The sequence below is a fragment of the Capsella rubella genome, unplaced genomic scaffold (assembly GCF_000375325.1).
Source record: "Capsella rubella cultivar Monte Gargano unplaced genomic scaffold, Caprub1_0 scaffold_1, whole genome shotgun sequence".
Classification (NCBI taxonomy): domain Eukaryota; kingdom Viridiplantae; phylum Streptophyta; class Magnoliopsida; order Brassicales; family Brassicaceae; genus Capsella; species Capsella rubella.
Genome location: NW_006238923.1, coordinates 10,786,569 through 10,808,684, shown reverse-complemented (window position 1 = coordinate 10,808,684; position 22,116 = coordinate 10,786,569). Strand labels below are relative to the sequence as shown.

Sequence of the window (22,116 nt, the reverse complement as noted above, 5' to 3'; positions counted from 1 at the left end):
TCGTTCCGCGACGAACCCGAGATTCTAAAAAGGCGAACTCTTTCTTTGTCGTCAAACCCCCATAAACCCTAAAAGTTTGAACCTTCACGAAATGCAGTTTCTTGCGAGATCACTATTGAAATCGATAAGGCCTTCGTTAAATTCAACAACTATACAATCATGGGTTCTTTCTCAGAAACTTCATACAACTTTTTCTGCGGAAAGTAGCAGCCGTACTCACGGAGGAGGAAGCGGAGCTGAGAACTCGTCGGAGGAGTGGCCGAGACCGACGGAGGTACCTTACCAACCCAAAATCGCGAATTCTGTTGATTTGATTGGGTACGTTCACCAACAAGTTGAGTCCAACTCTTCGACCGATGGAAAGTTCTGGGCAAGAACAGTCATTTCGCATGAACCTTCTTCTGATTCCAAATCCGAGTCTGATTCATCTAGTAATTTCTGGTTAGTCTTTGAATTTTTTTTTATTTTTTTTTTGTTTCTATTGTTGGGTTTTAGAGTTCTTGCATGTTGGTCTATTGTCGTTTTGGGATTCGGGACTTGGCTAAAGTTTAAGACTTTATAAGCCATGTAACTGAATTTGGTGGATTTTGATTCTAAACTATGTTGATTTGGTTCTTGTAAAGTTTAGAGCTCTAAGCCATGGTTCGTGTCAATCTTTTACCTAAGCATTTCCACATTCTGCTTGAAACTAGATTTTGGGATATTATGAAGTTGAAATTGCAATGATCTTTGTTAGGATGATGCATTGGTATAGGTGTATTGATACGACATTTGTTGATTCTGTGAACATTAGGATTCCGGTACTGTTTGAAGGGGATTTGGCTCATACAGCTTACTGTTATTTGAAGAAAAACGATAGGGTTCATATTACCGGACAGATTTTAAGAGATGTGATTAAGTCTGGAGCTAATTCTGACCAAGCGTATGTTCAGTTGTTTAAAAGCTTTCATGGTAGCTTTTCACATCAAGTAATGGTTCGTGATCTCCACTACGTTGAAGGTTCTGAAGCCCTGCCAAAAGCTTTGCCAACGTCTGATCAAAGTGAAGGTGTGCTAAAGCATTCCGGTAAGCCGTCTAAGTGCGTCGATCATGTTTCGTTCTTCTTTCACTGATATCTCTTTATGGCTAACCATGAACATATGTCTTCTTGTTCTTAGCTAGCGTTCAAAAAGGAAGTGGTTTTGGAACTAATCGTTGGGCTGATCTTGTTGATTATCCTGATAAATGGTTTGATTACCGGGAAAGCAAACAGAATGGATCGGTAATTAAACTTGTCTTAGTGGTTCCATTTGTTACCATTACGTGATACATTTGTCAAAAAATTTCCTTTTTTCTTGATATCTCTGTCTACAGGTAAATCCTAATCACCCTGATTTCAAGAAGAAAGACGGGAGTGAAGCCCTTTGGATTAACAAAGCTCCCAAAGATGTATTGTTTGAGCTCAATGGCCTGAAGTTTGATATCCCAAAATACGCGAAACAACCAAAGGGTAAGTAAACAATTTTCTCACCATTGACTCTATAACACTCTGTGAATTGGAATGACAACTAAACATTTTGCTTCTGAATCATAAGATGCAATTCGAATTTTATTTAAGTTTAACAATCTTGCTTCTGTTAAAACATGTGAAGCCGGGGAGGAACATTGGAAGGACTTGGTAGAAAACATGAAGAACTGGTGGGACAATAGAGTGGACAAGGTAAAAAAGCTCCTATACCTCTTAACTCTAATCCCATTTACATTTACTATACAACGTACCAATCATTCAAAACTAAAATCCATGTAGAGAAATCCAAAAGGGCCGGATTTTAAACACAAAGAAACCGGTGTAGCTCTCTGGCTAAATAAATCTCCGAGCTGGGTGTTAGAAAGACTGCCTCCTCCAAAGAGCGAAAAAGAAACAAGTGACATCTACGGAGAAGCATAGATGTTTAGACCAATGTTCATAGTGCGTTACTCCAATTTTTTTTGGCTTCTATGGATTAGATGAAATGTGGTCATGGTAGTTTATTCTTATGTGCATATATATTAGAACATAGAGTTTCTTCTGTATTGAAGCAGAACGAAACAGAGATGGTTCTAGTTTCTTCGGCTCATTATTAAATCATTTAAGATGCTGAGAAATAGTCTAAGATACGTTTCTCTATTGGTCATTTACTTAGAAACTTATGAAATATAAGACTCAAATTTTTTAAAAAGTCTCTACAACAGAGACATGAATGCTTAATTTTTGAATCGACAGATTTGTAACGTGAAGACAGATTTGATACTTTATTATAATACTGTTTACACAATTGATATTATTATAAGGATATTAGAAGTAGAAGTAAACGTTACAAGAGTCGTCCAACATTGAGTCATAACTTCAAGTCTTAATTCATCATCTCTTCTGTTATATGCCTGCGCTTCCACCTTACAATGTAGAAAGAAACCATCCATTAACTTTATTATTACTACTAATATAATTTATTCCAAACAAATTTCTTGAGTTTAAGGACTATATACCTAAATTTTATTGTTTTAAATATTAGGGTTATATAGAAAACACTTTTAGGCAGGTTGCACAAAAGAATACAGAAAAAAAAAAACGCATCACAATTATTTAATCAAACAAAATAAACAGTAGCAAATAATACCATGTATTTTTCGGATTCGGCACACTTTGTTAATACTAATTTTTGTTATTTTTCATTATGATATTTTTTCAGTTTTTATAGAATGATGGATTCCATTGTTCAATCATCATGTTGTTATTCTAATACACTAGTCAAACTTGTATTTACTTTCATTCACAAAATAAATTTACTAATATAATATGAGAAATATATTTTTCCTATAGATAAAAGATAGCAATATATTATAATATAGTTGTATATATATATATATATATATATACCAAAAATGTTTAATTAATATGTTTTTGTTTATAAAAATAAAATGGTTACCTTAACGATCGGCCGTGACAACCACGGTAACAATTTTGCAGGCATTTGGAGGGAAGTGCACCGGTGGTGGCACAACCTTGAATGCAATCTTCATGGCATTGAGCCAATGTCTCCCCATTTACATTCACCATTGCCATTACCATAATCACCACAAACACTATTGCATTTATCGAATTCCATTTTGCACCCATATCTTTTTGCTTTATGTTTTTTTTTGGTTTCTCGTTTTCTTTTCTTTTGAGTACTTCAATGATTAGTTATTAGCTCTCCCCTATTTATAATATTTTCTAAACCTGTTACCTCTTATCCTTAATTTTTCTTTGTCAAAGTATCTTTCTCTTGGTCAAAGTTTCTTTTTCATAGAATTTAATCTTATATCTTAATAACAACAAATTTCCGTTTCATACGTTTCTCTTTTCTAGAGTCAATGCGAGATTTTGGCCATGAATGTTAATAAATGTTATAGTGATTTTAAACTTTTTTTTTTGGTTTATGTTTTATGGTTTCTTTAGTTGTTGTCCTACAACACTTTTTAAAATATTAAAAAAATAGAAAAAACATTCAAGTCAAAATCTAGATTTTCTACTTATAACAAAAAAAAATTCTTATAATCTTGATTGCCTTCTTTTTTTTTCATCAATAAATCTTGATTGCCTATAAAGTAGATTTAAAAAAAAAAAAAAAAAAAAGCAACTTCAAAATCTACTGACTATTCAAGGCTTTTATCTTAGTGGAGGAGATTGAAGTCTTTTGAAGAATAAAAAAGGAAAATAAAAACAAAATTGAAACATTTGTCAGAAGTGGGGTTTGAACCCACGCCCTCTTACGAGGACCAGAACTTGAGTCTGGCGCCTTAGACCACTCGGCCATCCTGACATTTTTGTTTAATTCTATGAATAATAATTTATAACCAATTCATCAAACAATTAAGAAAACTTGACAATTTAGCAAAAGTGTGGGGCTTTTACGAAATATTATACAAGAAAGTTCCCTTTCTTATAAATACAAAAGAGTAACCTTAAAGATAAAAATAAAAATAAAACAGAAGAGATCGCAGAAGCAATCGAGAAAACAAAACGCTTTGTGCCAATAGAAAACCCTAGCGAGCGAGCGAGCGGAGGAGGAAGGAGACAAAGAACGAGACTTTGAGAGACGGGAGATTCTCGATTTCAAATTAGATTTGAGATCAATCTCGTTAAATCAGTAACATAGGGGAAAGGTTCAGTGATGGGTAAGAAGAAGAAGAGAGCGACGGAGAAGGTTTGGTGTTATTACTGCGACAGAGAGTTCGATGACGAGAAGATTCTTGTGCAGCATCAGAAAGCTAAGCACTTTAAGTGCCATGTCTGTCATAAGAAGCTTTCTACAGCTAGTGGCATGGTGATTCATGTTCTTCAGGTTCATAAAGAGAATGTTACAAAGTATGTGCCTTTGATTCATCCTTTCCCCCTCATGGCTCTTTTTATGTATTAGGTTTATTTGGATTTAGGGTTGATGCCTCTATGATCTTGTTGTAGCTCTGTTTTTTCCTTTTGTGTGTGTTGATCATCTTGTGATTTATGTTAAATCCCCTAATTGACTGCTGTTTTGTGGTTTGTATCTGTTGAATGTGGATGCTTGCTGGAAAATTAGGGAAATTTGAATCGTTTTTGGATTAGCTCTTGAAGGGGTTTGGTTAATTTCATTCAATTTTGATACCTGGGTAAGAGTAACTTAGTTCTTGTCTAGGCTGATTTCGTTTGATTTGATTAGAGAACCCCTCTAGTTCTATACCTTGGGTTTGCAAAGATACACAATTATATAGCTCTCACTTCTTCTGATTCCATGACACAACTAACTTTGATATTTTTTTACATTTTTCACACCAGGGTTCCTAATGCTAAAACAGGTCGGGATTCAACTGATATTGAAATTTATGGAATGCAAGGAATTCCACCCGATGTCTTGGCTGCTCATTATGGAGAAGAAGGTAAGAGACTGAGATGTGTTTTGTTTGTCGGCCATTGATATAGAGAAGTAATGTAAGAAGTATGTATATCTGTCTGTTCGTCAAGTGCTATGGATCCATTGCATCTACTGGTCATAAACTCGTTTTTATTTTGCATGCGGCTTTTTGCCTTTCTAAAGTTATTATTTTTATTTATTGTGCTAGTTTATTTCATATGGTTTCTTTTGAACTGATTTTTTGTCTTCTGCAGAGGAAGAGCCTCCAGCGAAAGTTGCAAAAGTCGAAATTCCTTCTGCCCCTCTTGGTGGTGTAGTTCCTAGACCATATGGAATGGTATATCCGCCTCAACAAATGCCTGGTGTTGTGCGACCAATGTATGTACTATTCTACTATACTCTCTCTATCGCCGTTAATGTTGAGTTTTCAGATGCTGTCTTTGTTTTTCAAAATCCAATCTGTGCTAAATGATTGTGAAAGATTTTTCTTCAGTTCTCTTGTTCCTTTTGGTTTCCTGGTCCTAAAATTTGATTCACCTGATGATGCGAAAGGTTATTGGTTTCTTTAGCTTGGACCTGTCCTAGGCCTCTTACAATATTGTTCCTCTATAAGATCTTTATCTAAGATATTGTTGCCCCCAACCAAATATGACCCATAAGGTTCTTACTTTCCGTAGCTTGTTCTCAGGATTTTCCAAGACAGAAATCTGATCTAGAACCATTCTTTTGTTCCTCTTAAAGACAGAAAATACCGTTGTTTTTTTGAATAGTTCATCATCTAAGATATTGTAATATGTATCGCTACTAACCATGATATTTCTTGTAAGCAGGTATTATCCCGGTCCTCCTATGCGGCCTCCTGGTCATGTATGGCCTATGCCGCCTCCTCGCCCACAACAATGGTATCCACAAAATCCAGCGGTTTCTGTACCTCCACCTGCCCATTTAGGGTATCGACCACAACCACTTTTTCCTGTTCAAAATATGGGGATGACTCTGCCAACCTCAGCTCCTGTAGTACAACCTTCACCAGTCACTGGAGTTGCACCTCCTGGGATTACTTCATCATCACCTGCAATGCCAGTTCCTCAACCTCTTTTCCCTGTTGTGAATAACAGCATTCCTTCTCAAGCTTCACCATTTTCTACTCCTCTGCCTGTTGGTGGGGCTCAGCAACCATCTCACGCAGATGCTTTAGGATCAGTAAATGCTTATCCGCCTAACAATTCTACTCCAGGTTCAATCTTACGTTCTTAGAGTCATTGGCTTACATCTGGCTGAGCTTTTTCGTGTCAAAATGTAATATCTTTTCCATGCTGTGTAGGTGGGACTAATTCTCATTCTTATGCCTCTGGACCAAACACTAGTGGTCCTTCAATTGGTCCACCTCCAGTAATTGCAAATAAAGCTCCTAGCAATCAGCCTAATGAGGTCTATCTTGTATGGGATGATGAAGCGATGTCTATGGTTAGTTTATTTCTATACATAATGTTGGAATAGTATGAATTGAGAAAATTGCGAGTAATGAATCATTTGGTGTTCAACGTGTCTGTATCTGCAGGAGGAAAGAAGAATGTCCTTACCGAAATACAAAGTGCACGATGAAACCAGCCAGGTAAGTTCTGATTTGCCCTTTTTAGAGTTAAAGAAGAGTTTGTTTTGCACGTCTAACCCATTCGGTAGGCTTTATTTATGCTTCTCTATTCCAGATCCTATTGTTTCTGTGCTAAGAGGTACCACCATATTATTCAGTTTATAATTTCTTCCCTTAGAATATGATAAGTACTTAGGCAAGAAACTTAAGCATTTCGAATCATTAATGTTCGAAAGGTACCATTTAGTAGCTTGCTGGCGATAGGTAGTAAAGAAATCACCTTTGTATTTGTTTGTTTTTCATCATATTTCTCCTGTCTCTTGTATTGTATAAAAATGTGGTGATTGGTTCCACAAGATCGTACTCTACAGGTTTGGTTTCAAACCAGGTCAGCTCCTTTTATATTCTTAACTTTGCAAAGCTTGGTACCTTTGCACAATCACGGCCTTGGGAGACCATAAAGAAAACTTGTTTTAAGTCTTTCATAATAAAGCATCCAACTTTTTTACTGAGAACCAAGTTTGGTAATTGTTGCAGATGAACTCGATAAATGCAGCCATAGACAGACGAATCTCAGAGAGTAGGCTTGCTGGGCGGATGGCGTTTTAGTTTTCATCACCAAACCAAACTAAGCCCGTGGCGAAGATAAGGCGATACTGATGGGGCTTTGTTACTACAACTCTTCACTCACTTTTGTTCAGATTTTCGGAAGCTAAATTTATGATCTGATTTAAGCTGTTACTTTCTGTTGTATTCTTTAGCTAAGGTGAGTTAGTTTACCATTGCATTGTTTTAGAGATCTCAGAGATGTCTTTCTCCAGAAGTTTGAGTCTTTCTTTTTATGTCCTTGGAGACTACAAGAACCTTGGTCTCTTTTTGTTCTGAATTGATTAGTATTATATAATACAGATTCACCCAAAATGTTTGCATCGTATTATATTATTTTGTACAAAGTGAAACTCATTCTGTCAACGGAAACCTCTATAACATTGTATTGCAACAGTAACAAACGATGACATGAACCTCATTCAAAATAGAAAATATCTCAAACTTTTATCTATAACAAACGTCAGGGATTAAAAGTGAGATTTGTCGAAACATTAAGGGGTCTATCTGCAATATTTAGTTACTTTCTAACACCATTTTCATTTTCCACAAAACATCAAAACCTCTAAAACCCTCGAAGCCTCTCTCTTCTATTACATTTCGTTCAAATCTGTACTTCTCCGAGATCGTTTGTTGCAAAAATGAAAGCTTTTAGATCTCTACGAATATTAATTTCCATCTCACGAACGACGACGACAACACCTTGTAAACCCCATAAATCTCAGAACTTTCTCCGGCGGTTTTACTCAGCGCAGCCGAATCTAGACGAACCAACTTCAGTCAACGAAGACGGATCAAGCAGCGACTCTGTTTTCGATAGCAGTCAATACCCAATCGACGATTCCCCTGTAGACTCTGTGAAAAAGCCCAAGCAAGCTACTTGGGATAAAGGGTACAGGGAAAGAGTCAATAAAGCCTTCTTTGAAAACTTGGCCGAGAAAGGTAAAGTGAAAATTGCAGAAGAAGAGAGTTCTGAAGAAGATGATGAGGATAGTATTGATAGTTCTAGGATTCTCGCCAAGGCTCTCTTAGAGGCTGCTTTGGAGTCGCCTGATGAAGAACTTGGTGAAGGTGAAGTTAGAGAAGAAGATCAGAAGTCCCTTAATGTCGGCATCATCGGTCCACCAAACGCAGGAAAATCTTCGCTTACTAACTTCATGGTGAGATTATCTCTCTCTGCTTGGAACTTTTGAGAATCAATCGAGACATTTTGTATATGCTTTCTTGGTTTAACTTTTAGGATCATTGTGCTGCAATGACTGTTGTGTCATCCTAAAGTTGCAATTTTTAAAGTGATTGTATCTGTATAGTGCCTTGAGTTGAGAATCTTGCTTATGGTTTTTAACTCTCAAGTCTATCAAAGTTGGTTTGACTGTTTCGTTATGTCAAGTTCAGGTTGGAACAAAAGTTGCTGCTGCTTCACGGAAGACTAACACGACGACACATGAAGTGTTAGGAGTATTGACAAAAGGGGATACACAAGTTGTAAGTTTTCTCTTATATATCTGGGGCATATGTACACTACTCGTTATGGTTAAGTTCGGAGATGAACATATTTACTGTTGCATCCATTTGTAGATTGACATTATTAATACTTGTGAACCTTGCAGTGTTTCTTCGATACTCCGGGTCTAATGCTGAAGAAAAGTGGATATGGTTACAAAGACATCAAGGCTCGTGTGCAAAATGCTTGGACTTCTGTTGACCTGTTTGATGTCCTTATTGTTATGTTTGATGTCCATAGGCATCTAATGAGGTTAGTCATTTACTCATTTGTGTACTTTATTAGCTTCACATAAGTTATCTCGTATCTGAGAGTAGTATTGTTAGGAGCATCATCAAGTGGGGTATCTTATGGTGGGCTTATTATGACTACAAGCTTCTCTCTTGCGATATCTTTCATATCTTGTTCAGCTCACTGAGATTATTCATAAGCTTGAGAATCGTAAACCAATGAATATGCATCTATTTCTCTCATTTGAAAAAGTACTCATGGTTGTGGTTTTGCATTACTGACAAGTACAAATAGAGTTTCTCAGACTTATTTTGTAGTTAGTGAATTCTGTTTTCTGTTTGATGTATAGTCCCGATTCAAGAGTGGTACGCTTGATCAAATACATGGGCGAAGAAGAAAATCCAAAACAAAAGCGCATTTTATGTATGAATAAAGTTGATCTGGTTGAGAAGAAAAAAGATCTATTAAAGGTTGCTGAGGAGTTCCAAGAGCTTCCGGCATATGAAAGGTAGATATATATATATATATATACCTGACTCAGTTTAAAAGCAATGAACGAGGAAGTCTAAAGAATTGACTGAACGAATGTGCCTTTTTCTCTGTTTGGTGTTCTAGGTACTTCATGATATCAGGACTTAAGGGATCCGGAGTTAAAGATCTTACCCAATATTTAATGGATCAGGCAGTAAAAAAACCATGGGAAGAAGATGCATTTACAATGAGTGAAGAAGTCTTGAAAAACATTTCTCTTGAAGTTGTTAGGGAGAGATTACTAGACCATGTTCATCAGGTAATACTACAAGCTCAGCTAGTATAATCTTCTGTATCGGTTTTCGTCTATTCCAAGATGACAAATTACAGGTTTGATTGAAACAAATTGTAGGAAATCCCATATGGCGTGGAGCACCGTCTAGTGGATTGGAAAGAGCTGCGTGACGGGTCTCTCAGAATCGAACAGCATCTCATCACTCCTAAACTTAGCCAACGCAAGATTCTTGTAGGCAAGGGCGGTTCCAAGATTGGGTAAGAGCATACAAGATCATGGGATTGGTTTACATTTCACTCTTTTGTCTAATCAATGACTCAAAGATGATATTTTGTGTTGATGCTAATCTCGCAGGAGGATAGGAATCGAGGCCAATGAAGAACTCAGGAGAATAATGAACCGCAAAGTTCATCTCATCCTCCAGGTTAAGCTCAAGTGAAACCAATCACAGAAGACGTTAGTTTTTTGAGTTTGATGGATTTAGAATTGGATTGTACACGATTCGATATCTGTCTGTATATGGTGTTGTCAAAGATACGACATTTGACATTAGAAATATAAACTTACAACAAACAGACAGTAATAATATGATAAAGCCAACAGATTTTGATAAAACAACAAGCAGTCTTAACCCCAGAAATGGAAATGACACGTAGTCTCTTAACTAAAGGTCCTAACAGACTCCAGGATATGGAAGTGTTAACTGATCAAGAAGACTAACCACCGGAGTAGTAAGTACAGGGTCGTAAGCAAAACCCTGCAGCACCTCTCCGTCTGAACCGCCGGAACCAATGCTACCACCGCCGGAGTAAGGACACGGTGGGACCCACAACCAGCTTTTTCTTACCATATCAAACAGCAGCTGCAACGAGGTTCCTCTCAAGACAATCATTACAAACTCTTGATTTCCGACACACTCGAATCCTTTTCCACCTTCTTCTGCTGCAAACTGTGTGTAGAGCGGCTGAGGCATCCGTTCGATCTCGACCCACGTGGCGTTGTCTTGTTGCAAACTCCAAAGCCTAAGGCTTTTGGGAACGTTAAGCTTGCTTTTCTCAACGGCTGCTACGAGAATAAGCCTCCCTTTGCTCTCTAACAAGCTTGGAGATCGGAGAAACCTCCTCATCGGAGCTTGAATCTTGATCCATCTGTTTCCAGTGACCTCATAGCACAAAACGCTGAAAGGGCTATAGTTCATACAGTAAAACTTGCCTTGCACGTAAACCATCTTACCAGATTCCAAGCTACAAAGCCGTGGCAAAGAAGAAGTCATCGCCCAGAGGGAGAAGAATCCGCCAGCGTCGACATGGAAACTCTCCGAAGAGAGGTTTTTCACGGCGTAAGGAGATATGAGATCGTCTCCGGCGACAGTAACATCAATAGAGGTTGGAGTTACTGAGAGACCTATCGAAGGGAAAAGCCTTGGCCTTGAAATTGGTGGCAACTGACTCACGGATCCAACAAGAGGGTTACATAGGAGGATAGTTTTAAGACCAGCTTCCTCAGAGACCCAACTCACTAACCCTCCTGATGATCCAGAAGGATAAAACCCTGAAGGGATATAAGCAAAAGAGAGACGATACCATCTGATTTCATTAGGATCAAACAAAAAGCCTTCAGCTTTATTGGAATCACCATCGTTCGTTCCTCCTCCTCTTTTGTAAACGTAGCTCTTTAGGGTTTTGTGTTTGAAGAAGAGGAAACAGTTGTGTCTGAGAGGAAGCAGCTGTAGATATGTCTCGAGGAAAGCGTTGGAGAAAAGTAGACTGTAGAATCTCTTGCAGACGCAACGTGTCCGGAAAAACGCCGGAGGTGGGAGAAAAGCGATGATGCGGTCAAGAAGAGGTGGTGGTAGCTTGCTCCAAATCCGACCGTCCATCCATTGACCAGAGCTCGAGTCTGTGGTGGTGCTAGTTGTTGTGCTACTGTTGCTGCTACTGGTGAAGGTGTAAGAGAAAGGTAAGGTTAAAGATGGGTTGTTGATGAATACATTTGAATCCATTTTGGTGTTTAAGGCTTAGAAAAGTGAAAAAGATTTTGTGGAAGTGGATTTAGAGTTTGTTCTTGTGTTGAGAATATGTGAAAGAGGGAGATTTAATATGTAGGGTTTTGAGGAAGGCTTTGGTGAGAGTTATGCAAAAAAAAACACATTATATTGTAGGAAAAGAGGCAAAGATCATATGTAAAGGTTTTGAAGAGAGAAGATACAAAGGAGACAAAAGTGTCTGGTCTTTCTCTGTGCTTCTTGCATGGGTTTTTGATATTGTTCTTGACTTCAATAAGGTAAAGTGGCATATAACTTATATATATAGAACATTTGGTTTATAAAAAATAAACAAAGGTAAAAAAAAATTGCAAACAAAAAAACACACACACATGTATATATATATATATAATATATATATATATATATATACCAAAAGAAAAAAAACTACTAAACCTATGAAGTGGCGAAGACAAGTAATAGGTTTATAAAATCTTAGTTATCATTCCAACGACATATATATCACAATAATTAACTTATACCACCTCCAACGGGAGGTGTTTCATGAAATTATTAGCATTAAACAGCCAAAAAATAAATCAATAATGGTGGATTCTGCAAGGAGCGCTGCTTAACCAAACTCTCAAAGGATCGATGCTTAACACAGCTGGCATTTTTTGATTGGGTGAAAAATATATTTTGTAGAAAAGAAAAAATTATCTCCCTTTTTTCCTCTCTCTTTTTCTTTCTCTCACGTTGCCTCTTCACTCTCCTATTCAATCACGTTGCCCATTCAATCAATATTTATTAATTAATTAATGTTAAACATTTTTCTGAGGGGTACACGAATGGAGATGCTCTTAAAGCAAACCTGAGAACACCAACAAGCACCACAAACAACTACCTAAAAAGTCTTGATATAAGTTATAAATTTATAACCAGTTAGCACAGTTTTGGTGATAATAATTGGTTAACAAAATTTTGTTTGTATATGTGGGTAAACGTGAAAATGGTGGCAGAAGAAGTGATGGTTCTTAAAGCTGAGAGCTTCTAAGAGTTATCTTGTCAATGCCCAGAATTGAAATTATTAATTCGGAGACTACTCCAAATACTTTTCACACTTGATCACATCTTCAATATCTTCTTCTTTTCCATTTTTAATCTCTAATTTTGTAATTACACAACTTTTATCCTAAACCACATGCACGCTTTTCATTTTTTCCATGGTGGTCAGACATATTGTACTGGTTGGAGAGATCAACCCAAGACAACTAGAGATTTTAAAGATCACACAAATTGTTTTTTTTTTTTTTGTATATCCAAGCAAACCGATGTAAGATTATTTTGTTTGTTAATATATATGTTTCATTCTAAATAAATTAGTTCGTTTTCTAATTTCGTAGAAGTGGAAACAAGTAATTTGCCACGACATGTTTGGCTTGTGTTATATTAGTTCGACCCTTAATTTGCTCCTTTTTTGTTAGGCAACAATGTTTCCCGTATTTTAATGTTCTTTCATTATTCTATGAAATTGATTATTATACTGTATATAGTGATTTTTTATTTTATTTTTTACAAATCGTAAACTCTTTGAGACCCCGAAACCTCTAAGCCAAAAAAGAGAAACATATCCAATGATAAATGGTTTCAGAAAACTAAACTTTTCTAAAAATCATAAATCAGTTCAAGTGTAATATGCAATAATGCAAACATCAGATTATTAGACATTACAAGACATCGATCTTCAACTCTTATTTCTTCTTTTCTTATTAATCATTGCTAGCTATAATCAGGTTTTAGAAAGAAATAAAGTTATAATTTAACAAAGTATAGAAATAAATGTAAAAAGAGTTTGGAGTTATTATAGAGATTAGGGTTATTAAAGGAGACATCATGACTGAAAATAAAAAGAAAGAAGAAGAAAGAGAGAGAGAGTGAAGAGAGTAGAGTCAGATCAAAAGTCCAATCAGGGTTTCTTATTTAAGGCATTGTTTACCGTGAAATTAATATACACAAGTGAGAATATCTGAAGCTGACAAGTCGCAAAAGAGTGTAATAATATTCTCTATTTGCAGTAACTCAAGAGGCTTCGCTTTTGTTTGTGTTTTGATGCTAAAGGAAGTCTCTGAAACCAAACAGTGTCTTGTTTTTATCAAATCATCTTTCTTCTTCCCATTTCCCAACTAGGTTTTTTTCTACTTTTAATTACGCTTCACAAGTCGTACCCATAATAAATACTTAAATAGTAATCTTTGTTTTAAATAATCTAAATTTTTTTGTTTTCTTTTTCTTTTTGTCGTCAACATTAACACATGTGTTTATTGGTACATGAGTGTTGTAATTTTGTAAATAGAATCTCTACAACTTATAGAGAGGATTAATATTACAATTCGTTTCTTGTTCTCTAGGACTTAATTCTTGATTTGTCTTATTTGGGTCAATTATTAGTTAAAGATTTGTTATATAGTTCTAAGGCTATATATACACGCATTTTCTCTCTCGTATATCTCCTTAGTAGAGAAATAGATATATGCATGCATATGTTTATATCTACGTACGTTTTTGTGTTAATGTGTTGTCTGTTCATCAAAATTCGATCTAGCTAGCTCTAAAATCTATGGAAATGAGGGGGTAAAAAAATTGTAGCTATCAAGTTCTAGAACTCAAAAGTAAATATTAATCTTCAAGAAACCGCCACTTATGGAATAAAGTTAAAAACTTTTTCGAGCTTTGTAGTTTTGGGTTGTCTTCACTCTTCAAGCAAACCTTATTTTGTTTTTCACCTTTTGACGGTAATTTTAACTTTTCACCTAGATCAGTACTAACTCAATTGGTCCTTACATTTACTTTAGTTAGATGCAATCTAAAACATATAAATAAAAGTATATACAAGAATTCAAGGGTAAATATTGTGGACTCTATTTTTGATGAAATTTGGAGGGAATTTTAATCGTGATTGAATTATATAGGCGACACTACAACACACAAGTAAGAGAAAAAAGTCAAAATATAGGAGTAAAATGGAAAAACGGTAGAAAAAAGAAGAAGGAATCATTGGAAATTGAATTAATCAATGTTGTTGTGTTGAAGAGATCGACCATGTTATCCATATCTCTGAAACATCATGAAACTTTCCTTTGTTTCATATGATGTCGTGTGTCCTTCCTTCCCTACAAAACTGAAATAAGAAAAACCTTCCTTTGGCTCTTGTTTAACTTTAAAAGTAACGACAAGAGAGTGAGGTTTTATGTACTAGAAAAAAGACTTGCTTATATTGTTTGGCCTAAGTCTTTTGTTTATCCAATAACTTGGATGTTAAGGAAACTGTTATTACCTCAATTGGTCCAAGAGTTGGATTGGTAGGACATGATGTTTAAACAATAATCATATGATCACATGTATAAAATATGAAGATATCAGTGTCACAAAGATAATATGTTTTGTCACAAAGATCATTAATTGGTACGTTGGTAATGCGTCAAGAAAGAATATATAGAAAAAGAAATGTTGAAGTAGGAACGTTTGTTTCGTATATGCAACATGTATGTCAGTCTACTTGGTTCATAAGGTTAAAAAGAAAAGCCCATGCATCTTGGGCCTAACACAATGGTTAGCGCGGACCTTGAATAGAGTTTTCAAGATGCATTGTTAGTATCATCTCATTAGGTCGAAACTTGAAACCCAAGTTTTTGTGATTTTCGTTATTAAAATTCTGACAGTAGGAAGTGGGAAACTAAGGTGGAGGAAGATCCAGGAGTATCCTTTTACCCATTATCATTTTCCTTCGTCTGAAAATATATGCATCAATGGGGTTTTGTACTACTTAGCTCAACATGATCTTGGACCTCCCGGTCCTGAAGAGAACGATGAATACACTAATTTGATAGTTTGCTTTGATGTTAGATCCGAGAAATTCAAGTTTGTTGATGCTCAAGAATGCTCTTTTGATGAGGAAAACATTAAATTGATCAACTGTAAGGGTAAATTAGGTGGGATTGAATTGACGCATGATGGTATTGATACTATTGAGTTGTGTATATGGGTTCTAGAGGATGTTGAGAAACAAGAGTGGTCGAAACATGTACGTTTTGTGGTGTGTCCCTTGGATAAGAAAATCGTTGATCCAGGTGTTGTTGGGATGACTGCTACAGGTGAAATTGTTTTGTCTCGAGACTGTACACAGAAGGTTCTCTACGTCAATCGCGACAGGAGTACTCTCCAAAATGTTGAGATCCAAGGTGTTGGAGAATACAAAGAATGGTTTAACAATCTTATGGTTGAACCTTATCTAGACCTTGTAGAGGATCTTAGTCTTAACTATGCAAATATACTCAAGTCAAACATCACAGAAGGGATGATGAAGATAGAAGAAGAAGATGAAGATGAAGACGAAGAAGATGAAGATGAAGACGAAGAAGATGAAGATGAATATGAAGACGAATACGAAGAAGATGAAGATGAATATGAAGACGAATACGAAGAAGAAGAAGATGAAGAAGATGAAGAAGAAGATGAAGAAGAAGATGAAGAAGTGGAAGAAGAGGAAATGAAGAAGAAGAAGAAGAAGAAGAAGAAGAAGAAGAAGAATAGGCAGCGAAGAGAAGAAGAAGAAGATAGACAGTGAGAGACTGAGAGTATAATGTCACTAATTTGCTCTACCTAGCTATGTGTTTATGTTCTTTAAAAAATCAAATCTTTTGAGAAAATTATTTACTGTTTATACCTTTTCTCAAAAAAATTTGATTAATCAGGTTTTTATAATTATTGCATATCTTCAGTTTATATTGATGTCGTCTTCTACCATTGTACATAGTTGCTGATTTGTCACCATCATTAAGACCAAAAGTGTTTCTTGCAGTGTACGTATGAGTGAACGAGAAGAAGAGAAGCAGAGATATACATTTTGCCATGCATGGTCTTATTACAGCCTTTTTTTGTTTTGAACTCTTCTCAATGAAGACCGGCTGGGTTGGTTTTTCCATGCAAAACTGAACTAAGAAAAAACTTCTTTCGGTTCTCGTTTATGTACTACTAGCTAGGAAAGAGGCTTGCTTTAATTGTGACAAATGTTATATTGCTTACCGTACATATTTTTGTTTATCCAAAAACCGTGGTTGTTAAGAAACCATTGCCTCAATTAGTCAATGATCAAATAGTTTATATTGGTAGAATTTATATGTTTAAGCAATAAAGCTGATAAGAATTACATGAATGAATTATATTATATGAAAGATATTAGTTTGTCACTAGGATAATATTAATGTTTTTGACACAAAGATCTCTGGTTGCATGGTTGGTAATGTGCCAAGAAACAATAAGCAAAATAGATCCAATGGTCGTGAGAAAGACTTGAAGAAATCAATCCAACAAAGACAGTCTTTAAACAATTGTCTTGGGATTCTCCTCTGTCATGGTTGATAATGTGCCAAGAAACAATAAGCAAATTTGTTGATGTTCCCTTCTCATCGCTGAACTGAATCAGAACCATGTTTTGCCATATCGTTGGAAAGAAATGAAGAAATATACAATATTGAAAAAAGTAAACATCCTATTTGTATCAAAACGTATTGTTTCGAGTCCTATTTTCTAGATTTCATTTTTTAACTTAGTAAAAGTTTAAACTTTTGACTATTTCATCTGGTTTCCACATCCCTCGCCGAAAATTATTAAGTCATCTCTCTCGTGTCTGTTATAGACAATTCTTCTACAAACTGAAATGATCAAAAACAAATATAGTTTTGAGAAATATAGTTAATTTAGTTACTAACGAGATGAATCAGACAATGTCAATGTATTCTCTATTCAAATGCCTTGTTTCTTTCCATATATTGGCTATACTACTCCTCATACGCAGTGCTTCATCCTTGAATCTTACTAATGACTATCTTCACCACAAATGCCGTGTTAGTCAAGGCAAATATCTGCCGGGAAGCCAGTATGAGAAAGATCTCAACTCTATCATCCGTACAGCCGCTACGGATGATTTTATAGATGGCTTCATACACATTTCTAATGGTGAGGATATCAATTCCACCACCATCATATTCCAATGTCGCGGTGACTCTTACAAATCCAAGTGCGTCTCCTGTTTTTCCACCGCAGTCGCCGGGGTAATGTCACTTCAACATTTTTGCATTTATAGTTTGTCGTATCTTGTTGTTCTCTCTACACCACTTCTTTAAAGCCTGAAGAAACCAAAACACAGATTATAGTCAAAACCTAGGTGACGCAAATGTGAATTGGGTCATACGTTATATATACTAATAACCAAATTTATGGTGTGGTAAGCGTTGACGTCCAAAAAACGTTTCTTGGTTATAAATACCAAGTCATATCTCATTAGTTAGAAAAATTCATAATTCTTTGATTATTTTTTTGGTTAAAAACAATTAACTAGGTTTTGAAATAAAGGTCATATTGAACCTTCTAATTAGCAAAAAAAGAAAAATATGATGGTACATTATTCAAGTAGATTTACCTCGTTTGATCTCCCCTATGGTTCATCTCAAACTTCATACCAAACATAAATTTGTATATGTCTATTACAGTTTCGTAGTAGATGTCCGAGAAACAAAGGAGGAACAATATGGTACGACCAATGTTTTCTTGATGTGAATATGATTAATCTCCATGCCCCAAGACGGATGAACTACGAGAATACTTTTTCTATGCACAACTCAAACAACGTGAGAGGCAATACAAACTCGTTCAACAAAAAGACAACTGATTTCCTACATAACTTGATTGTAAAAGCTGATACAACCGACGTAGACGGCCTCAACTTTCTATATTACGCAGCCGGGGAACTGAGGCTTGGGGAGAAAACATTGTATGCAATGGTTCAGTGCGCGAAAGACATATTAAGTTGTAAAGATTGTTTGAAATGGAGTATCAGGGAGCTTTCTAAGTGCTGCGATGGTAAACAAGGAGGGAGAGTTTTGAGTACAAGTTGTAATCTTAGGTATGAGCTATACCCTTTTCTTAGGACTTGAAAGACCCGTTGATGATGATAGAGATCGTCTTTACGACTTTCCAAATTTGTTTTGGTTTTGCTATCTTTTCTAGTTTTCTTTTCTGAGCTTTTACCATTTTTTCGATTTGTTACAAAGTTTATATAAATTAAAACTGAAAAATATGTAAAGTTTATATAAAATTTGGATGGTTAAAAAAGCCCATGCATCTTGGGCATAAGGTCAGCGCCGACCTTGAATAGGTTTCAAGATGAAGTAGTATCATCTCATCAGGTCAAAACTTTAATATAAACCCTAGTTTATGTGAATTTTTGTTATTCATTTATTTTTCTCCATCCGACTTGAAAATACAACGATATGAATTCCCTCCCAATTGATCTCTTTCACGACATCTTCTCGAGATTGTCTGCAAAGTCAGTGGGGAGGTGTTGTTGTGTTTCGAAGCAATGGACGTCCATACTTGGCTGTCAAGATTTCACAGAGTTGTTCTTGACCAGGTCATCGACTCGTCCACGTCTCTTATTTTTGGTCGAAAAAGGCGGTGAGTGGCTCTTCTTCTCTTTGCCTCAACGATAATAATGGAAGGGATAATTATATTATGACAGTAGAAACTGGAAAAATAAGGTGGAGGAAGATCCAGTGTCCCTTAACCCATAATCCTTTTCCTTTTCCATGGCCTAAACATATATGCATCAATGGGGTTTTGTAATACTTCGCTACACGAACTGATCAAAGTTCTAAGTATAGTGTAGGAATGCTAGTTTGCTTTGATTTTAGGTCTGAGAAATTCAAGTTTGTTGATGGAGAATGCTTTGCTACTATTGAAAGTACTGCTCGTTTGTTCATCCATAAGGGTAAATTAGGTGGGATTAGTATATCATATGATAAATACGATATTGAGTTACGTATTTATGTTCTAGAGGATGTGGAGAAACAAGAATGGTCGAAACATGTCCATCTTATCTGTCCGTCATCAGATACAAAAATCATTGATCCCTGGAATATTAACTTTGTCGGGATGACTTCTACAGGTGAAATTGTTTTGTCTGAAAACTTTACACATAAACCGTTTTATATTTTCTACTTAAACCGCGAAACGAACACTCTCCGAAGTGTTGAAATCGAAGGTTTTGGAGAACACCAAGAATGGTTAAACCATTTTAGAGTTTACGCTTTTGTAGACCATGTAGAGGATCTTAGTGTTAATGATGCAAAGATACTCACGTCAAACATCACATTTGGAAGATGAAGACAGAAACAGGCTGCAGCCAAGAGGTGGAGAGCTATAGAGAGAGATAGTGAGAGAAGGGATAGGTGAAAAAAAAAAAATGGGACATTTGTGCTCTATCTATGCGTTTATGTTCTTTACGTACATTAGACCTTTTTCAACATTTTTGATTAATCATTATTTTTTAAAATTCAATCTCTCTTCAGTTCTAAATCAAGAATATCCTTCCACTACAGTAACGAAAACCAATAGAGTTTATATTGATGCCGTTATCTACCATTTTACATTAACAGCGGCCTTGTCATCATCACTGAGACTAAAAGTGTTTCGTGCAGTTGTGTACGTACGTTGGACAAAACAGGAATTGACAAAATATGCATGTCGGTTTAATTTAGGTTCAATATTTCCGTTGTCGGGATGGTTTCTACAGGTGAAATTGCTTTTTCGGAGAACTATGCATCTACAATGCTTAAGCTGCTGCGGACGACAACAACATCACCAACTTTTTTACTTGTTGATACCATATCATTGCTGAATTTAATACAAGAATTTGGATGGTTATAAAGCCCATGATAATTGGGCCTTACGTTAGTGCCAATCCAGAACATGTTTTCAGATTCACCACCACCACCATGTGTTATTAGGTCGAAATTTTATTCCAAATCTCTGTAGACCGAGTCTGTCTGTGCGATTTGTACACTCAAAAATATCTCTCTCCATCCGATCATGGATAGTGAAAAAACTTTTGAATCCATCCCAGATGATCTCTTTCTAGAGATCTTCTCGAGATTGTCTTCAATATTAATCGCTAGGTGTCGTTGCGTGTCGAAGCGTTGGGCGTCAATACTTTACCGTAAAGATTTCACTGAGTTATTCTTGACTAAGTCATCCGCTCGTCCACGTCTCTTATTTGCCGTCGATAAAGGTTTTCAGTTTTACTTCTACTCCTCTCCTCAGTCTCAGAATCAGTCGACCCTTGAAGTAGATTTTCATACGAACGTAGGTGTAGGTATAAACGAAAACCTTTGTAGCTATGAATCTGGTTTGATCCATGTCCATGTCACTGATCTTTGGCTCTCGAAGAAGTCCTTGTGTGTGATATGTAACCCTATCACGAGACGGTATGTTAACTTACCCGAACTGGACAAGTACAAAGACTCGAGAAGCTCTTTAGGGTTTGATCCGATTGATAAGCAGTTTAAGGTTTTGTTTATGCACAACAATGGTGAATGGGTACATCATGTTCTGACATTAGGAACTGAAGATCTGAGGTGGAGGAAGATCCAGTGTCCCTTTACCTATGGACATTTTGGTCTAGCAAAATGCATCAATGGGGTTTTGTATTACTTGGCTAGTACATTTGGTGGATCTTCTGGTCGGATAGTTTGCTTTGATGTTAGGTCTGAGAAATTCAAGTTCATTGACGGGAAACACTTCTCTTCTACGTCATATACAGATTTGATAAATTATAAGGGTAAATTAGGTGGGGTTAATTTGGATTATGATTGTGATAGGAGCTGTTACTGTGAGATGTATTTGTGGGTTCTAGAGGATGTCGAGAAACAGAAATGGTCGAGATATGACTACTCTTTGCCGACAACTCAAACCTGTCACTTTAGGTTCGATATGCACATTGCTGGGATGACTGCTACTGGTGAATTTGTTTTCGCCGAGTTTCATACATGTTCAAGCAAATCGTTTAATGTTATCTACTTCAATCCCGAAAAGAACACTCTCCAAAGTGTTAACATCCAAGGTCTTGAAGGTAACAATGGCTATATGTACAGCAGGGTTAATACCTTTGTAGACTATATAGAGGATCTTAGTGCTAATGATTTAAAGCATATTACGTCAAAACCACGACAACGTCGAGATACATCTCGTGAACTCAGCAGGTCTGCTCCATCTACAAAGAACAAGCAGACAAGAAGCTTCCTCCAGAACAAGTATGAATTACTAGCTAACTTAGAGTGAGGATCTGATCTTGGAAGCCAATTAAGCGAAAGAGTCTGGCTATAATTTGGTTGTGGTGTGTGTGACTTTGTTATTTACAGGTTACATACATACGTATGAGCTCTGTCACTCTGTTTCCTTAGCTATTTCAAAAACCTTTTTTGTTTCCTGGTTATAATGTCCTAATTGTGAGAGCATGCAAAACTAATGTTGAATCATATATTCCGTTTTCATAAAATTAAAAACAAGGGGTCTTTTGATGAATTGCTTTTTTAAAATTACATATATAATATATAAATTTCCATGTTGAACAAAAATATATACATATAATTTCTATGAAAATAGTATCAGTGAAGACTGATGAATAGGGGTTTGTAAATTATTCACTTT

At 36.1% G+C, this 22,116-nt stretch overlaps 7 protein-coding genes and 1 non-coding gene across 10 annotated transcripts; 5 read left to right on the top strand and 3 right to left on the bottom strand.

The window, feature by feature from the left end:
* The first annotated feature begins 39 nt into the window (after window positions 1-39).
* Window positions 40-2,157, top strand: LOC17896902 (protein OSB4, chloroplastic). The gene is made up of 6 exons (XM_006305128.2): window positions 40-441; window positions 794-1,065; window positions 1,158-1,261; window positions 1,354-1,489; window positions 1,632-1,699; window positions 1,787-2,157. The coding sequence occupies exons 1-6, from the start codon at window positions 92-94 to the stop codon at window positions 1,925-1,927; spliced, it is 1,071 nt and encodes a 356-aa protein (XP_006305190.1). The 5' UTR covers window positions 40-91; the 3' UTR covers window positions 1,928-2,157.
* An 86-nt stretch (window positions 2,158-2,243) lies between these two features.
* LOC111828624 lies at window positions 2,244-3,201 on the bottom strand. The gene is made up of 2 exons (XM_023777012.1): window positions 2,946-3,201; window positions 2,244-2,412 (listed from the first exon to the last, which is right to left on the bottom strand). Exons 1-2 carry the CDS (start codon window positions 3,134-3,136, stop codon window positions 2,373-2,375), a joined length of 231 nt encoding a protein of 76 aa, XP_023632780.1. The 5' UTR covers window positions 3,137-3,201; the 3' UTR covers window positions 2,244-2,372.
* Window positions 3,202-3,737: 536 nt separating this feature from the next.
* TRNAL-CAA lies at window positions 3,738-3,821 on the bottom strand. The gene has a single exon. It is a non-coding gene; the product is annotated as a tRNA-Leu (tRNA).
* A 170-nt stretch (window positions 3,822-3,991) lies between these two features.
* On the top strand, window positions 3,992-7,417 carry LOC17897624 (protein SUPPRESSOR OF FRI 4). 3 transcript variants are annotated; one of them, XM_006305482.2, is made up of 7 exons: window positions 3,992-4,366; window positions 4,814-4,914; window positions 5,144-5,267; window positions 5,720-6,126; window positions 6,214-6,356; window positions 6,451-6,504; window positions 7,021-7,417. In XM_006305482.2, the coding sequence occupies exons 1-7, from the start codon at window positions 4,173-4,175 to the stop codon at window positions 7,090-7,092; spliced, it is 1,095 nt and encodes a 364-aa protein (XP_006305544.2). In that variant the 5' UTR covers window positions 3,992-4,172; the 3' UTR covers window positions 7,093-7,417. The 3 variants fall into 3 exon arrangements, with proteins under 3 accessions (XP_006305544.2, XP_006305545.2, XP_023645267.1); XM_023789499.1 differs by adding an exon at window positions 4,578-4,647 and having other exon boundaries at window positions 4,290-4,366; window positions 6,451-7,417; XM_006305483.2 differs by having other exon boundaries at window positions 6,451-7,417.
* Window positions 7,418-7,661: 244 nt separating this feature from the next.
* Window positions 7,662-10,178, top strand: LOC17897106 (GTP-binding protein ERG). The gene is made up of 7 exons (XM_006307400.2): window positions 7,662-8,249; window positions 8,485-8,574; window positions 8,700-8,845; window positions 9,174-9,332; window positions 9,440-9,614; window positions 9,708-9,847; window positions 9,945-10,178. The coding sequence occupies exons 1-7, from the start codon at window positions 7,731-7,733 to the stop codon at window positions 10,027-10,029; spliced, it is 1,314 nt and encodes a 437-aa protein (XP_006307462.2). The 5' UTR covers window positions 7,662-7,730; the 3' UTR covers window positions 10,030-10,178.
* Window positions 10,179-10,263: 85 nt separating this feature from the next.
* LOC17898287 (protein UNUSUAL FLORAL ORGANS) lies at window positions 10,264-11,592 on the bottom strand. Its single transcript, XM_006304624.1, has one exon. The coding sequence runs from the start codon at window positions 11,590-11,592 to the stop codon at window positions 10,264-10,266; it is 1,329 nt and encodes a 442-aa protein (XP_006304686.1).
* A 5,753-nt stretch (window positions 11,593-17,345) lies between these two features.
* On the top strand, window positions 17,346-18,566 carry LOC17898170 (putative cysteine-rich repeat secretory protein 33). The gene is made up of 2 exons (XM_023777222.1): window positions 17,346-17,684; window positions 18,123-18,566. Exons 1-2 carry the CDS (start codon window positions 17,346-17,348, stop codon window positions 18,564-18,566), a joined length of 783 nt encoding a protein of 260 aa, XP_023632990.1.
* Window positions 18,567-20,499: 1,933 nt separating this feature from the next.
* Window positions 20,500-21,946, top strand: LOC111828621 (putative F-box protein At5g38810). Its single transcript, XM_023777002.1, has one exon. The coding sequence runs from the start codon at window positions 20,500-20,502 to the stop codon at window positions 21,745-21,747; it is 1,248 nt and encodes a 415-aa protein (XP_023632770.1). The 3' UTR covers window positions 21,748-21,946.
* The last annotated feature ends 170 nt before the right edge of the window (window positions 21,947-22,116 follow it).

What these genes read in the sequence shown, in the direction of transcription:
- LOC17897106 (XM_006307400.2), top strand. Translation starts at nt 7,731, where the DNA reads ATGAAAGCTTTTAGATCTCTACGAATATTAATTTCCATCTCACGAACG. An exon ending in GAGCTTCCGGCATATGAAAG is followed by an intron (nt 9,333 to 9,439) that starts GTAGATATATAT and finishes TTGGTGTTCTAG; the next exon opens with GTACTTCATGATATCAGGAC. An exon ending in TACTAGACCATGTTCATCAG is followed by an intron (nt 9,615 to 9,707) that starts GTAATACTACAA and finishes AACAAATTGTAG; the next exon opens with GAAATCCCATATGGCGTGGA.
- LOC17897624 (XM_006305483.2), top strand. Translation starts at nt 4,173, where the DNA reads ATGGGTAAGAAGAAGAAGAGAGCGACGGAGAAGGTTTGGTGTTATTAC. An exon ending in CATAAAGAGAATGTTACAAA is followed by an intron (nt 4,367 to 4,813) that starts GTATGTGCCTTT and finishes TTTTCACACCAG; the next exon opens with GGTTCCTAATGCTAAAACAG. An exon ending in ATGATGAAGCGATGTCTATG is followed by an intron (nt 6,357 to 6,450) that starts GTTAGTTTATTT and finishes CTGTATCTGCAG; the next exon opens with GAGGAAAGAAGAATGTCCTT.
- LOC111828624 (XM_023777012.1), bottom strand. Translation starts at nt 3,136, where the DNA reads ATGGGTGCAAAATGGAATTCGATAAATGCAATAGTGTTTGTGGTGATT. An exon ending in TGTCACGGCCGATCGTTAAG is followed by an intron (nt 2,413 to 2,945) that starts GTAACCATTTTA and finishes CTACATTGTAAG; the next exon opens with GTGGAAGCGCAGGCATATAA.
- LOC17898170 (XM_023777222.1), top strand. Translation starts at nt 17,346, where the DNA reads ATGAATCAGACAATGTCAATGTATTCTCTATTCAAATGCCTTGTTTCT. An exon ending in TTTCCACCGCAGTCGCCGGG is followed by an intron (nt 17,685 to 18,122) that starts GTAATGTCACTT and finishes TGTCTATTACAG; the next exon opens with TTTCGTAGTAGATGTCCGAG.
- LOC17898287 (XM_006304624.1), bottom strand. Translation starts at nt 11,592, where the DNA reads ATGGATTCAAATGTATTCATCAACAACCCATCTTTAACCTTACCTTTC.
- LOC17896902 (XM_006305128.2), top strand. Translation starts at nt 92, where the DNA reads ATGCAGTTTCTTGCGAGATCACTATTGAAATCGATAAGGCCTTCGTTA. An exon ending in ATACGCGAAACAACCAAAGG is followed by an intron (nt 1,490 to 1,631) that starts GTAAGTAAACAA and finishes AAACATGTGAAG; the next exon opens with CCGGGGAGGAACATTGGAAG. An exon ending in GGGACAATAGAGTGGACAAG is followed by an intron (nt 1,700 to 1,786) that starts GTAAAAAAGCTC and finishes AAATCCATGTAG; the next exon opens with AGAAATCCAAAAGGGCCGGA.
- LOC111828621 (XM_023777002.1), top strand. Translation starts at nt 20,500, where the DNA reads ATGGATAGTGAAAAAACTTTTGAATCCATCCCAGATGATCTCTTTCTA.